This window comes from Ipomoea nil, unplaced genomic scaffold (assembly GCF_001879475.1).
Source record: "Ipomoea nil cultivar Tokyo-kokei standard unplaced genomic scaffold, Asagao_1.1 scaffold2036, whole genome shotgun sequence".
In the NCBI taxonomy this organism is placed as follows: Eukaryota; Viridiplantae; Streptophyta; class Magnoliopsida; order Solanales; family Convolvulaceae; genus Ipomoea; species Ipomoea nil.
Genome location: NW_017618464.1, coordinates 3013075 through 3029972, shown reverse-complemented (window position 1 = coordinate 3029972; position 16898 = coordinate 3013075). Strand labels below are relative to the sequence as shown.

At 36.2% G+C, this 16898-nt stretch overlaps 1 protein-coding gene across 2 annotated transcripts; it reads right to left on the bottom strand.

The window, feature by feature from the left end:
- Positions 1-2117: 2117 nt before the first annotated feature.
- LOC109148210 (anaphase-promoting complex subunit 5-like) lies at positions 2118-14980 on the bottom strand. 2 transcript variants are annotated; one of them, XM_019296071.1, is made up of 21 exons: positions 14671-14980; positions 13939-14140; positions 13697-13856; positions 13484-13605; positions 13075-13321; positions 12339-12516; positions 12152-12230; positions 11978-12063; positions 11056-11188; positions 10844-10876; positions 8963-9211; positions 8587-8664; positions 8230-8489; positions 7105-7164; positions 6913-6980; positions 5923-6028; positions 5557-5698; positions 4539-4637; positions 4093-4357; positions 2941-3008; positions 2118-2480 (listed from the first exon to the last, which is right to left on the bottom strand). In XM_019296071.1, exons 2-21 carry the CDS (start codon positions 14107-14109, stop codon positions 2343-2345), a joined length of 2742 nt encoding a protein of 913 aa, XP_019151616.1. In that variant the 5' UTR covers positions 14110-14140; positions 14671-14980; the 3' UTR covers positions 2118-2342. The 2 variants fall into 2 exon arrangements, with proteins under 2 accessions (XP_019151616.1, XP_019151615.1); XM_019296070.1 differs by having other exon boundaries at positions 13939-14111.
- Positions 14981-16898: the final 1918 nt, after the last annotated feature.

Sequence of the window (16898 nt, the reverse complement as noted above, 5' to 3'; positions counted from 1 at the left end):
TTCAACGTGTAGTGATGGAGATGAGTGTAGCAAATGACTCTTTTATAAGTGTGTGAATATTGGATGTGCATATAGTCCGCTCCATAAATCATTGATTTTAAAATGGATATAGTTGCTTATTTAATTATTAGTTTGGAGAAAGATATTTGGCCCAATTTTTATTTTTTTTTTAGATTTTGTAAATAAAATAACTAACGGAGTTTCAATAATAATAATAATAATAATAATAATAATAATAATAATAATAATAATAATAATAATAATAATAATAATAATAATAATAATACGTGAATCAATATCAGTACCTTTTGTACCAGTCAAGGTACAACCGATATTAGCTTGGCTTAATTATTGATTACTAAGTGAACAAGGGTTTAGTACAATCCAAATAGCATATATGAATGTAGAGCTATCAATACGGGCTGGCGGGACAGGTAAAAAAAAAAAAAAAAAATCACTTCTTAGCGAGCTTGGATTTTACTCGCCCAAACCGCCACACCCCTGGCACACAGGTTAGGCCGGCCCCTGCCACACCACCCCCCGCCGACGTGTCTCTAGAAATAGTGAAATAAAAATAATTAAAATATAAAATACACAATTGTCACATAAGCCTTAATGCCGTATGTTTGAAAGCTACTGGCTCCACTTAGGCTCGAACTCATAATCTTCCAAATAAAAGTCTAACCCGAGTACCATTAGACCACATAGTCCTAGTCTTTAATGTTGTATATAAGAATGGTTTTTTTTTTTTTTTAATGTCAAGCCCGCGGGCTATACGAGTCGGGCATTAACAATATTTCATTTTTTAAATTACTAGTACAATTCCTCTACAATTATTTTTCCTCCAAAAGGCATTTCTGAACCAGTCATTATATCGTGGACTGCGGTGCGCCGTTTCTTTAAGTAAAGAAACGGCGTGTTGTTACTGTTAACGGAGCGTGCATTTTTTGGTGTGTTAAATACCAACTGAAACTACAGTGTATTTAAACCGAAACTGCCTCACGTATTATTTTATATATTATCAAATGAAACTGCAATTATATCAAAATGATACTGTAGTGTATATAAAATGAAACTGAATAACATTTCACATATTTGAGTTTATATTATGCAATGAAGCTGTAGTTATATCGAAATGATCATGGAGTTGTGGTTTAATGAAATTATAATGTATATAAAATAAAATTAAATAACATTTTCACATATTTGAGTGTATAAATATCGAACGAAACTGTAGTTATATCGAAATGAATTTGTAATTGTGTTGAACTGAAACTGCAGTGTATACAAAATGAAATTGAATAACAGAGTTACTTTTTGCGAAACGGCACAGAACAGGTGCCATTTCTTTTCATTAAACAAAACGACGTCGTTTTGAAACTCGGTGCATAATTCATTATGCACCGCGGTGCACGATATAATTTGCCTTTCTGAACTCAATGGATTGATAAACTGCAAGATCTCGCGCAAACTTTTGTCAAAAGCTTCAAAGTAATATTTGTGCATCATTGGAGCTTCATCCCATATTATAAGTTTATACCTTATAATCAACTTAGCAAGCCGACTCCCTCGCTTTATATTGCACTAGTATCTTACTATCGTGTGATGCACGGTAAGATACCTGGTGGCTGAGTAGCTAGTGGGCGATGGCTCTGCTGGTGACCGATTGGAATGCAACAATCCGACGAAGACAAACGAGGAGAGTAATAGACGAGGTTTGTGCGGTCTATGATGACTCGCCGGAAGACGGAGGTCACGACTCACTTGCAGACATTGCCGCAAACGGGTTGTTACCGTAGCCGACGTGTCTCTGACTCTCTTTCATTCTGTGAAGGCCGAAGGGAAAACCGATGAGACGAAGAGTGAATGGCAGAAGGCGAAAATCAGAACACAGAACCAAGGGGCTGAAGGCTGAAGGCTGAAGGCGGAAGTCAGAACTCAGAACCAAGGGGGTGAAGGCTGTTAGGCTGAAGTGAAATACGGAGGATTTAGGGTTGGAACGTGGAATGAAAATCTGGAATAGTGAAATAAAAATAATTAAAATATAAAATACACAGTTGTCGCCTAAGCCTTAATGCCTTATAATAATGCAATATGAATTATTTAAAAAAAAAAAATAGATAGAACACTGATTTTTTTCATTAGAACTACAAATTTCACAAGAAAAAAAAAATGTTCAAGTTAATTCAAACAGAAACCTTGATCTAAAGGCATACATTGTGAACTTCTACAACAGTACAGCCTGTACAAGAGACTTAGCATTAGTCACTACAAGCGAAGCACACATGACATGTATGTTTCTTTCATACGAAGTTACATCGCAATTAAATGAACCGACTATCTTAATCGTTCAAAGGTTGCTCCAGCGCCAAAATGTGTTCCTTAAACGATGATGCAGCATCTTCCCTCTCATTCACCATTCCCAACTTGTCATACACTACAGCCATCAGGTAAAAAGCTTCTGCTGCCAACTCATGAAACTGTACACATTTGAAGAAGCCATGTAAAGTATATGTCCCAATAGTGACATAAATTTTGTCTTGAGTATCAGCAAATCAAACACTAAAGGGTCCCTTTTGAAACATGACTGATTTTCTAATGATTGACCGGTAGTTTTCTGTTTGGCTAAAAGTTTAAAATTGCATTTTTCATGTTTGGTTCATTTTCCGAAAAATGAACATATTATTTGTTATATAATAATAATAATAATAATAATAATAATAATAATAATAAGTGGTAGTGTGGTGGTAGTGGTGTGATGGTGGTGGAGGTGGTGTGGTGGTGATGGTGGTGGTGGTAAGTGAGGACTCTATTGTCCTTGAATACCCAAACACAGGAAAATCTGGAATTTCCGAATTTCCAAACGGACCCTAAATATAGGGAAATCCATTTTCAAATCGATTACATGCAATTATATTAAAATATAAAAATCAGACTGACCTCTAGATGTTCCAAATCTTCCAAAGCTTGCCTTAAAGGTTGAAGCACGTTTTCTGGTTCTTCATATACTGGGAGAAGGATAAGGATGTTTATGGTCAGATACTCGGATTATACTTGGAATAAGATGCCTGACCAAAGTCAAGCGGAAATACATCAAATAAGTATAGATACAATTAGTTCAATGTGTTCTATACTTCTATGTGCCAATCAAGAGAGGACTCAAATGATCTTCTCAGTTCTCATACAAGACCTAAAGCACACTAGGACTTTTCCAATTCCAACTGGACCAGACTTTTCCAGAGAAGTGCAAAACCAAAATCTGTTGAAGTGGAAGCCCTCTTTTTTCATGAAATTTAGACAGTGGTTAACAATTAATCAAAATCCTAGCATAGCTATTCAGGAATCATATTACAGTACCAAAGAAATCATTAGTACTACAGAGTATATGTTACGATTGATGCCAACACAGTACACTATGCTCCTGCACTTTATAGTTCTTGGGAAGGAAGATAAGCAGAGTTTACCACCTTTCATAGTACAGTTTGCCTTAGAAAATCAAAGATAAAGCTGTTATAGAAGCTTAAAGGACAGTGGATACTAGCATCCATAATTTGGGGGCCTTATTAACCTAGTGTGTCCAAGAACATTTCCCTGGTAGGAAAATGGTGGCACTGCAGTGCTTTACATTAGATCTGACATGCTATGACATTATGCCTCGAGTATGCCTTTCAACAAAATGTTTCAGTCTAAAGTGTTTTACAGCTTTGAAGCAAAATTTCATTTTGTGGGTATTCATTTGTTCATTGCTTGCTACTCAGGTTGTCACTTTTCAACCTTCAGATATAAGCAGCTTTCTCTGATCATTAGATTAGTATATGCAAGCCAGATTGAGAGAATTGTGACCAATAATGCATTTCATGAGATAGTCCAGCAAAGGCAATTTGCTAGAAGCCTAGAAGATCACAATGCATGAACCCCATATTAAGCATAGAGGCCAGCTAATAACTTCACTACAGTTGTAAGATCAAAAACAATCAAATTAAAAAATGAGGGTAACCAACTTGCTAAATGACAATTATCTTGAAGCTTCATTGAATTTAAATGTAATTGCACCCATATGGTCTAAAATGAAGAAGAGAAATACAAAAATACCTGAAAAGCTTGAGTCAGCTAGATAACATTTTGCTTCTGTAATGAAGGCCCGAGCACGAAGCTCAAGACCACCATGACCAAGAAGTATAGGAAAAGCAGAATGTATGAGAGCCAAAGCCCTTTTTGCATGGCTCGACCCAAGTGAGAGCCATAACTCAGCCAATGTCAGTGTAGCAGAGGCTTTGAGAAGATCCAAGTTAAAAGATTGGCAAAAGGAAAGGCTGGCCAATGCATATGGAATTCCTAAAACAGCATTGCCTGATTTCTGAAATGGAAAAAAGGATTTAACTTCAATTAAGTAATGTTGACTTACAAACAAATTAAAATCCAAATGTTTACACAAGGAGACATCTTATGCCAACCATGCAATATGATCCCTAGTGATTTTGTAGTTCTAGTTCACTAACATGAAACCCAAAGTAAACCAGAGCTGAAATTCTAAGTACCTTGTGAATCTCTGCGAGCAAAAGAAGAATATTGGCATTCTCAACTTGCAAACTGAATTTGTAGCACATGCAGAAAAGAGTGTGTGCAACAGCTGCTGCCTGTGAGAACACGGTGCATTAGATGAATATCTCAACAACATATAGAGCAGCATGTTATTGGGTCAATACCCATTATTGACTAAGAACACAATGCTACTAAGGGTTACACAAGATACTTTCATTGGCTAAGGTGCAAAACACACAATATGGCACAGATATACTGCATTACTGCATGTATGAGTGTATGACACATGGATACATAAGCCACAAGCAAAGATATGAAATATTTGAAAGGCTAGAGGTCTTGGATTAAAACTGGAATTTTTCTAATTAAAATAAACCACCTTCAGAGGATTGAACTGTCAGGTTTTATGCATAGATACTTCACGGCACTAGATATGGAGTGGGTAATGATGAATCTTTTTAGCAGCAGACACATGATCTGGACTCTAAGACAGCTGTGCATTCTTCATGGTTGGAAACAAAAATTTTGCCATTGAAATAAACAAAGAAGTTTTGACTTTAATGGCAATTTTTTTGCCGTTTGACTTTAATGGCAAAATTTTGCCATTCTTCAGCTGTGCATTATTTATGCCGTTTGACTAGTTTAATCAAATTATCAGGCCAAAGTAAGAATGTTTTGACTTTACAAAAGTAGGTCCAAAAGCATCATAATCTTCAGACTGACATGAAATGGAAGAAAGGAACTACTGTATATACTAAAGAAACAGGACAATAGCAAAAGATTATCATCATATGATCAATTGATGGAGAAGCAGCAAGGAAAGAAAAGCATATCCTTTTGACAAAATATAATTCTACCAAACTCAGCATTCAACAAAGACAGTTTCTGAGGTAAGAAAAGCCACATCCACCAATCTATATGGCTACATTTTCCTCAAAAGGACTAGCACTTTAGGGCACTAGCCATTTACAAGAGGTTCTGGTAAGCACAAATAAAAATAAAAGAAAAATTGACCTGGCTAAACTGGTTTGCAGCAAGCAATGTCCGTGCATGCCGGAAGCTCGCTTCAGCTTTTATCTCCATATCCACACCAGCCAAAGAAGAAGCATAAACACCTAGCTCATCACATAGCTGTTGAGCTAATTTTAGTCGTCCCCTGCAAAATAGCAACCACCATATTGTCAAGAAGAATGAATCTAAAATGAGTTAATACCCAAAATGCTCCCTCAACTATGCCGGCGTAGTCGATAGACCATTTTGGGTGAATTGGCATTCAAGGACCAATTTGGGAATTATGACATAGTCAAGGGATCATATCTCATCTAAAAACATGATACTTGGATTGTCTGATAGTAGACATCAAGCAAAAAATAGCCTTACTGGTGTAAAGCATGCTCATGGAGTAACTGCAGCTTTACAAGCTGGATTCTTGACTTTGAAAGGCATAAGAACTTCTCCTCTGCTATTTTGAGAGCAGTGAATGCTTCTGCAAATTAGGAACACAGAATATCATTGGTAAATGAATATATATATATATATATATATTTTCATGCATGTGTCCGCACAAATTAAGATCCTCCCTGCACATTCTTGTAAGAATGGTTGCTGTACAGGCCTCCTTGCAACCTTCCCCATTCCATTTCTCTTTTTGATTTGATAATTAGGGCAGAAACTTGGAAGGTTTGTAATTGGGGGCATAAAATAAGGCATTATACTTTATTTGCATACAAATTGCTTCCAAGTTGAAGAAGCCAAAAACATCTTAAGCAACAATACAAGATACCATACTCTGCACCCTAAAAGGCTAATAACTGAAGAGTCAAATTGCTCTTTTGCTAATTTGACTTGTTATGGATATCTCAAGTCTTCTTCTCTGTGGGAAATAATTGAGCAACTTTTTTAATGACTGTCATTATCTACTTTCTGCAAGCTACATCGTAGAGTCCCCTAATTTCTTCCCCATTGCCATACTCTTTAATTTCTCAGTATTCTCTAAGACTTGATTGCCTTTCATTATTTTCCAAAACATAGCTCATCAATGTCCACCTTACCATCCAAATTAAATTCCATAAACTGCGTTGTTCTCCAGTTCTCTTCAGTGTTATGAATTAAACAGAGTGATTAAAGCAAAAATGATTTGCTACTAGAAATTTGGAATCACAAACCCATTTTAATGCATTAAACATGGAGCATATAGAGGTCCCTCAGTTAAATCCCTTGATTAACCTTTGTTCAAAAGTAAACAGAATGTGAGTCAATAAGAAGCAAAAGATAGTTGCCAAATTTAGCTGTCACAAGAGCATTTGGTCAACCAAGAACCAACCATCCTAATATAAATCTGATTCAATATGCTAAAACATTTCTCCTGACCTTTGTATCCTTTATATACTGCCAGATGCTGGATAAGTTTTGCATAAGCCAATGCGACATCCTCAGAACTGCAAGGACAAAAAAATAAAAATAAAAAATAAAAAATAAAAAATAAATAAAAAAATAAAACAATTTTTTTGTCAGATATCAAATCAGGGCCATTAACCCTATTGGAAACTTTGAGAAATTTACCTTGATGAGTCAGAAAAACAAGTTGCAAAAGCTAGAGCATTCATTCGAGCAAGAGGGGCGCTGAAAGGAATACAGTAAGTAAAGTAATTTGTCAAACAGTTAAAAGATAACGTTTGCATACTTCAGATGACTAAGATTACAAGACGTCAGACTGGACTGAAATATACAGAATTTCACCCAAAACCATTCCTGACTACTCAAGCTTGAAAGTAAAAGCAATAGCAACCCAAACGTCCCAAAGAGGGCACGATTACAAAAAGTCCAATCATCTTGCATAATTTGACCAACTATAAAGAAAATAAGTAATTTTTTTCTATTGAGGGGGTGGGATAAAAGAGCCTTATTCAGGACAAAATATGTAAATATTAGTCATATTCACCAAGATTTTATGCTAAAATACAATACAAAGAGAGATGTCATACTTATACATGTAGTTATTATAGTGCTTTGATCCAGGATTTATATATATATATATATATATATATATATATATATATATATATATATATATATTTTTTCAATCAAGGGGGAGCACTGGAAACTTATGTAGTATAACCCACTCTTGATGGAAAATGTGAAATAGTACTCAATCCTTGTTGGTTAAGGGGTGATCACCCTGCCACCCACCAAAAGATTGGAAGGAAATATTGTTAAACAGTAAATTTAAATATAAGGAAGGTATTTGGCATTTCAACTGATGTTAGGATTGAGTGATCAGGGGTGTGAGGGAAGAAAGTTTACCCAACCAGTATGTATGATGCAAATGACAGATAACCCAAGACCATCTGAAAAACTTAAATGTAATTTGAGGTTTGATGTTGGAAACCTAGGCTTAGCTTGCAACACAGGCAAAAGAAGCAATGCATGCATAGCCCTAGGAATTTCTACATCGCCCAGCATAGAATTGCCACAAACAAGCAAAAAATTGGCTATCTCTTGTCATGGGTACAAATTGGATAACAATGTAGTCTTCCAAACACCACGATTCAAGGTAGTTACTCTTGAACTTCCGTATCAGTCTCTAAGAGAACAACTTAAGGAAATATACCTTGCATGGAGAGAAGTGCACAAAGCTGGATGCAGAACAAATACTAAAGTACTACACCAAGAATTTCTATATATTACCTGCCATAGACCTCCCATGCAGTGGCACGGACCAAATATGAAGAACCTAAAAGCTGCAACACAGAACCAGGAATGGAACTAGGCTGTGCACAGAAGTGGAAAGCACCGTTATTACTCGATTCATTTTCCTGGGCAAAAATAAGACAACCATTTGGCTTTTTCAAATCCTTAAGCCATTCAGTACAAAAAGCACCATCTGAGGTTAGTGTTGAAGTTTCATCTCCAAAGTCATTAATCAGATGAGAACTTAACCTCAGCTCCTGCAATATTCACCATAAACAGGAAAAAAGTTATCAACAAAAGTTAAACAAATCTTAAAAAAGTTAAAACTTAAAATGATACAAGAGCTAATATAACCTTGCAGACATCGATCGGAGATGTTGCAAGCTTCATGGTAGCCTTTGGGCCAAATGAGAGCAGAGGTCTTTGAACATGCTGCAAATTAAGATACAGCAATTTATGTAAAATAATTTGACCAAGCTGATAATTAAATCACTATTCCCATAACTAATCATACTATATTCAGCAAATACGTGTCTATGTAAACATAATAAAATCTCAAGTAAACAGTGAGAGGTCAAAATTGTATGACCATGCATGGCAATGTTTTTGTTATTTTATTTTTGGAAAGAGTTGCACATGATGTTGGAGAATTTATGCAGCTAAGACTAAAAGAAGAATACATAGCAATCATAAAATTATTATGCTAGCATACAGAAATTCATGCTCTTACTGTCAGGTCAAATTTAGCCATGGCAAGATGATTAGAGGCCACCAATCGTTTCAACTTTATACTTTCCGCTCGCTTCAAGGACCTTCTCAAGAGAACATATAATTGTTGTTGAACTGACAAAGAAGTACCTATGTAGGCAACTGGTGAATATGATGATCCAATAAAACTGGTTGTGTTTGAGAGACCAACATTAGACAACAGCTTGCAAATAGTTGTTAATGTATAAGCAAGGCATGTATCGTCACTATACTGCAAAAGGAGTTAGAAACATTTGAGACATGAAATAGAAATATAAGCATAAGGAATCAGAAACATTTGAGTCATGGTAGAAATATAAGCAAATCTATATGTTGAAAAAAAAAGGGTTGTGTCTGTTATGAATATGTGCTTAATTAAGAATTATGTGTTTGTATATATATGTACGATGTTTCTTCATTAGAAACATAGAATTATAGAAATATATTGTAACCTTTCAATATTATAGTACATTTTCTCATTCTTTGATTCTTCATTTTTGCTTCTGCCTAACTGGCAAGTGGTTGTTATTCTCCACCCCTAGGGCCTTTCAATCTTTCAAATTCAACATGGTATCAGAGCCTACGTTTCCTAGGCTAAGTTCCTTCCAATTTTCCAATGTAAACAGTAGCCTGTGATTATTTCTTGGATTCCAATGTGTCTATAGTGGTTTACTTCAAGATCTACCACCACAGTCACACTCAAAATCACGTTGTGACCTTGCCCAAGAAATGCCGTTGTCATCCGCAACTACACGCAGTCCATCACAAATTGCCGGATTTCCATGTTTTTTTTTCTGATCTCTTCGTCTCCGGTGGTTTTTTTATCTCACCTCCTACACCGTTGGATTCCTCTCCTTTCTGTGCCCTTATCTGGAAAAATTTGTCATCATCTTGCACCGTCGTCAGCATCACGAGCTGGCACGTATGCGGTATGTCTTCCTTTAATGAATTTTTTCGGTGAAAATTTTTCAAATTGTTGTTTTGCCCTTTTTTGGACGTTTTGGTGAAGTTTGAAGGCTTTATGGGTTTGTTGCCAAACTTCTTTCTGGGGTGTTTTGGTATAAGGGTGTTTGTTTCTTTATTTTCAATATTATTCCCGAGGGTTTTCAAGCTTGGCGCTATTTATTTCCAAAAGCCTTTTGTTATTCACTTATCCAACAACTTGGTGAAACCATCAACAACCATTTGGTGTTCTCAATATTCATATTTTATTTTATTCTTTGGGTGTATTGTCATTACTATTGGCTCTAATACATCCTTTGTTGCTCATGCTTCGTTTGCTCTGTCGCTCTTAATGAAGATTGTTGTTGGCAAGTCCTAGAGTGCTTTAGTTGTTGTGAGGTTGTTCGTGTTAAGCTTCGTCATTGGTGCAGGAGATACCTTTTAAATACTGTTTTGTTTTTAGGCGGAAATTTGTAGAATTTTAAAAACATTTCTAAAATCATGATAGTTTTGAAATTTGGACAGAAATGTGTTAAATATGCTTGGGAGTTATTCCAAGTCACTTTTAACACATTTTTGTCAATGTTCTAAAAATAGCATGTATTTAAAATTTAAATTTTCACACATTTCTGTAAAGTTCTCCTTTAGTAGTAATCTAATTAATGGAAAGTAGTAGACAATTCATTTCAATGCTCCATTTAACAAGTATCAGAGAGAGGTTCATCCTGCACTTGGCTAAAAACCAGACCCAATTACCAGAAGCATTCTCTACTGTCACAAAGTTACCTCTTTCATCTCTTTATTTCACTACGTGTTTCTTAGTGAATTTGAATGGTATTTCATCAACTTGAAGCAAAAAATAATAAATAAAATTCTAAATGACTATACATGCAGAAACACTTAATAGAGCTAAGAACACTACCTGTTGAGAAACTCGAACAGCTTCACTGAACACCTAAAATTTAAGTAAACAATTTGTCATGCAATCAGCAGAAAACAAAACAACCCAACCCCCCAATACCACCTCAACAAATGATAAAGAAAAATAAATTGACCAAAAAGGGACATATACAAACTTCTGAAGTATAAATGAGCAAGGAATAAAGGTGAAAGATGTCTATTACATATGCATACCTCCAAAGCTTGTTTTGGGTGGCCAAAATGAAAATGCATCATTCCTAAACATAACAATGCAATTTCATATCTCCCAAAGGTGCCGCCTTCTGAAGAAGGAGGAGGTACATAGTCACATCCTTCTGTCCCTGCACTTTGGTAAAGGTAATTCCCAAATTAGGAACATTATCTCCACAAGGATCAAGTTTCCACAAGCTGAACAACAAATGACAATAATAACGGTAACACCACACAAATTAGTGTTATTTGATGCAAAGAAATTTAGGAAGTTAAATATTTTCCTTCATTAATTTTTCTTGTTTTTGTAGAGGGTGGGATGCGGAAAGATGTCCATAATGGTGAGAAGATAACAAGCTCTCAAAATATTTTCAGTGAACAAAGGCTGATTATATCAAATCTTTTAATCTAGAAATCATGACAACAAAGAATGCACTTAAGGGGAAAATTAACACATTAATTCAGGGATTTTTCCACTAAATTTAGGCTTAATGAGTAACTAAAATGTTAAAGATTTCTATAACTTTCACTCTAAGATATAATGAATTAATGATAATAACACCCAAGAACTAAATTTGACTAAGTCAAAAGCAAGTCATCCTAAACAATAAAAGTGGATCTCTTAGGATTATAAATGGAATATATACAAGTACCAGCCACCATTATGGAATGTCTAAACAGAACCTCCAAAGTGTGCCAAGAGAGTCATGTCTAAGCTTACAAGATAACAATAACAAGCAGCTACCTTATTCTTTTAATGAGCACTAAAAACAGGATTGCAACTCATAAAATTAGTATACTAGGTAATTTGAGATAGATCATATTGAGAGACATTACTTGACATATAAAGCAAAGCCACATATCAACAACTGCAGAAAAACATGAGAGAGTTCCCAAAAAAAAAAAAAAAACAAGTAATGCATACCTGTAATCAAAATAGCGATGAAGGTTTTCCAAAGCAGCAGGGAAGTCATCATGATAAAGGCTATTTAAGTATCGTAAGAAGTGAACCTTCATTTCAGTGAACAAAAAGTCAAAAGTCAGCGAAAGAAAGTTCCAAACTTACATAGAAATCATATCAATCTCATGGGAAACTCACACGATGTAGCTCAGGTGCCAGTTTCTGGAGCTGTTGTAAGACAGAATCAAATGCATTGAGAAGGAAGGAGCTTCCATGCCTGTCAACATTGAGCACAAATTTAACTGTCTTATTGTTTTATAATCTGAAATTATCTCCAAAAAGCAATATGCATGATAATCAAGAAGTTAAAGAAAGAATTGCTCACTTTTCTATTAAACTAGCCCGATCTAATAGGTAACCTTGTATTTGCCAGTTTGTTCGTAGGAACATAGCAACTGAAGAATTAGCACCGTTTGATGCATCACATGATGAAGATCCATTTGGGCTGAATTCCTCAGGTTTACCAATGTGTTCCAACTTTGGACTGTGAGAAACAACATTTCCTGCAATGCATGTGATTTATCACTACATTCTACCATGTATCAATATTTAAAACTATCTGGCATTTCACAATTTGACACAATTGAAAGAAGTAGAAACCATGGCAAACAGAAGTAAATGAAATGGAACACATTCTTTTCAGGTGAAAAACTACCAAAAGAACTGAACATAAAAATAAAAAATAAAATAGAGTAGTAGAACAAAGAGGTCAACCAAGAAACAATTTCTATGGAATGTGTATCACAGGAGATGTTTGATTGTGTGGAATAAAAGTGAAATGTTAGATCTAGAATCAGATGACATATTCACTCCCACATATGCAATTGAATTATCCAGTGAGAGTAGGAAAACAATAATTTAGATAATCATATTATGTATTGCCCAAAAGCCAAATACTGAATAAGAAGTTTCACCCATCCCACTCAATCAATTAAAGTATTAATCATAAAAATGCAAGCACAAAACTATTTTCAACATATATGTGGTGGGGAGACCAAAATAAATAATAAATGATAAAAAATAAAAAATAATAATAATAAAAAAAAAAAAAACAACCCAACCTTCAACTAACTCAACAAGTGCCCTAGGAGCATGATTATGAAATGAAACTCTTTCATTAGCTATGCTTTTTGCTTCCATTTCTTTGTTGACCTTTTCATAAACAAAATTCTCCAGCTCCATGTTCTCATACTCCATTGGTGCTTCTGGATCACAACTGGGATCATCAAAATTCAACTCGTAATGAGAACAACTTGAGAGTGACTCCTTGCAATAAGTCACTATATGTGTTAATAGATGACAGATAGCCTGCATGTCCAACAATAAGAATAAAGCACCAAGTTTCAGATTCTCAAAAGAGTGAACTTTACAACTCACAATATACAAAACAGATATACACTAAAATGTGGAAAAAGAAACAGGCAATAAGCATCAAGTAAAAAGATTGGATAAGTTTTGGCCCATTAGTACCTCAAATGACAAAAGATTGAATGCAAGTAGGCATCTACGAACAAACATTCCAAGGTTGCTACTAGGATCCAAACTGATTTGATCATCATCTATATCATTAGAATAGGAACCACCAAGTACGCCTAACCAGAACAGCCTCATAAACCTCAGTAATGCAGGGCAACATATAACATAGCACACAAAACCCTAAGCCAATAACAAACCATTGCTCACCTCGCAATTCATTAAAGAAGTTAAACAAATCGTCAGGGGATGCTAAAGACGATAGCCTTCGCGTCAAGTTCTCACTCAACCAATCATTCAATGGTCCGACAACTTCCCTCAACTGCGCAATCAGCTCATCTAGCTTCGGCTCAAAAATATCCTCACATGACTACAAGATAAATAATTAAATGAATAAAGACTCAAATTCTATGGAACACAGAAGCACTGAAAGAAGGACTGGTTTGAAATACCTTAGTGAGAGAGATTAAGTACATGGCGAGGCCGTTGTGTTGAGAGACGGAGGAGAAAGGGAAGGGAACGGAGGGTTGGGCCGGCGGAGCGTATATTTGAATCAGAATGCAAATGGAGACCTTATGAGGTGTGACGGAGAAAGCGCCCGGCGGCTTCACAATCCCGGCCATGGCTGGGCTGCGGAGGAGTGAAAGAGCGGGGCTGCAAGTGAGATGAAGGAGTGAGGAGTAGTACAATCAATGCAGGCTGACTGGGAGGCCAGTCCAGTCCGGGCCTAGAGAATACCAGCCGGCCCGTCTAGAATACCAGTCATTTATATCACCTTCTAGGCGTCTCCTACTGCTTTACATTATTCCTTCACAACCAATGCTATATATAATAAAATAAACATGAAAGATAACAAGACTCCATTTCAGAAATAACTATTGATCACCCTCAAATCCTCCATGAACCACTAATAGTACTGGTAGATTGTTTAACTTTCAAAGGGAAACAACAACAGAGACGGACTAAGCAGCATTCACGGATCTGAAAACTAATTATAACATTTTGTCGTATTTTATATGCTAGGGCTAGAACTCTGTGTAAGTGTATAATCAACGACCACAGATTCCGAAAGAGATCGAACGAGTAGTGCACACATGTTAGAAAATTGTAGTAAAAATATTTAATTGAACATTTAAATCCCCATATTTCTCCTTTCAACACAGTAGTAGAAGGCTATGACATACCGGAGACGGCGGAGATCCCGGAGGTTATCGCCGATTCACCACCCTGCCTGATTCTCTAGCTCGCCGCAGTGAAAGTGAGAGAGTTAGCCCGCGACTCTGTGAGAGCGAGAGAGATGGCGTGACTTCACTCGCGAGGGTTCACGCAATCACGCTGAGCGCCTGAGCGTTCGCTGACCGGCAAGAGTTGGAGAGGGAGATGAGGGCTGGAGGCGGCTGGCGAGACCGGCGACCTGGACCGCCGTCTGGTAGTGGACAAAGAGCGGAAGAGCGCTGGAGAGTGGAGACGCGGGCTGCTGCGCGGAAGAGTGAAGACTAGCGCTAGGGAGCCGTTATTAGAATTTAGTCTTATTACTTAATTACTTTTTTTTTTTAAATAATTACTTAATTATTTTTTTTTTTTTGAGAAAAAGAAACTTCATTAATTCAAATCAAAATACAGATAGTTGACAATAACCAACCGAGGGGTAGAGTTCCACTCCTGTCGTACAGACATAGAACAAGCTTCCCTAGCAAGACTATGGGCAACCATATTTGCAGTACGACTAACATGAGAGATATGTACATGAGGTAGTGAACGTAGCATATCTTTGATATCCAAAACTACAAGATCGAATGATGAATCATTGGCACAGTGTTTTAAGCTTTGAACAATCTGAAGTGCTTCTGATTCCACTTGGATTCTGCTAACACCATGCGTTTTGGTCCACATGAGCGCCTCCCTGAGAGCCCTAGCTTCGGCTTCTTTTGGGGTGAAGAGACCATTTCCGGAGATGCAAGCAGCAGCAAGAAACTGACCAGTATCATCTCTTAGCACCCAACCATAGCCCACTCGATTATGATGAGAGTCCACCGTAGCATCTGTGTTCAGCTTGAAGTATCCTAGGTGGGGCTTTTCCCATTTTTGTTCCGGCTTGAATCTGGACGATGAAATCGCATCAGCATACCCCACCTCATTTCTCCAATCTGTAAGGTAGCGTTTAGATCCTTCAACCAAACACACAGGGCTCATCAGCTTTCCGTTCCAAACTTTCTCGTTCCTGGCTAACCATAAATTCCAGCAAACCATCAAGAGTAGGCAGCTCATGTCACTATTGATAGGATCATATGAGAACACTTTTAGTTGAAAACGTGAGAACAAATCTTATGCATCAATCTAATTAATTTTAATGGTCTAGATTAAGTGTTTGCGAATGCAATTAAATGTGTGGGAACGTGATTGATTTATATTGATCTAGACCATTAAATAATATTAGATGGATGCACACAATCAAAATATATATATATATATATATATATATATATATATATATATATATATAAAATAAGTGGCGAGCAATCCGCGAGCTAGGCCAGCAATTATAATGTGGATCGCGGTCCACAAAGATTTGTGACACGCAGTTCAAAAACTGCGTCATTTCTTTAAGTAAAGAAATGGTACGTCGTTACAGTTAACGGAGCGCGCATATTTGGTGTATTAATTACGAACTAAAACTACAGTGTATCTAAACTGACAATGCCTCACGTATTATTTTTATATTATCAAATGAAACTGCAATTGAATTGAAATGAAACTGTAGTTGTGTTGAAATGAAACTGCAGTGTATATAAAATGAAATTGAATAACACTTCACATATTTGAGTGTATATTGTGTAATAAAATTGTATTTATATTGAAATAATAATGTAGTTGTGTTTTAATGAAACTATAATGTATATATAAAATAAAATTAAATAACATTTTCACATATTTGAGTGTATAAATATCGAATGAAATTGTAGTTATATCAAAATGAAACTGTAGTTGTGTTGAAATGAAAATGCAGTGTATACAAAATGAAATTGAATAACAGAGTTACTCTTTGCGTAATGGTGTGGAACGACGCGAAACGGATGCTGTTTCTTTTCATTAAACAAAACGACGTTGTTGGTTTTAGGGTTTTTGGGCCCTCGGAGGTCCAACACAACCGTGGTTGGTGGATTCACCGTTCATAATAAAGCTGCTAAAAATATGTGCTCGATGATTTTTTACGTGGAAATCGGAAGGTGAAAACCACGGGTCTTTTTGGGCGGTGCCAAGCCTAAAATCACTGTGTATTTTGGAGGTGTCTTTGTACATGTTGAGTGGCTATTTTGTTATAGAAATATTGTGTAGGGGAAAAGCTATACTTTGTATATAGAGAGGGAGTCTTCCTCTTGATCTTCTTGTTGGGAGAATGGTAGAGTCTTCC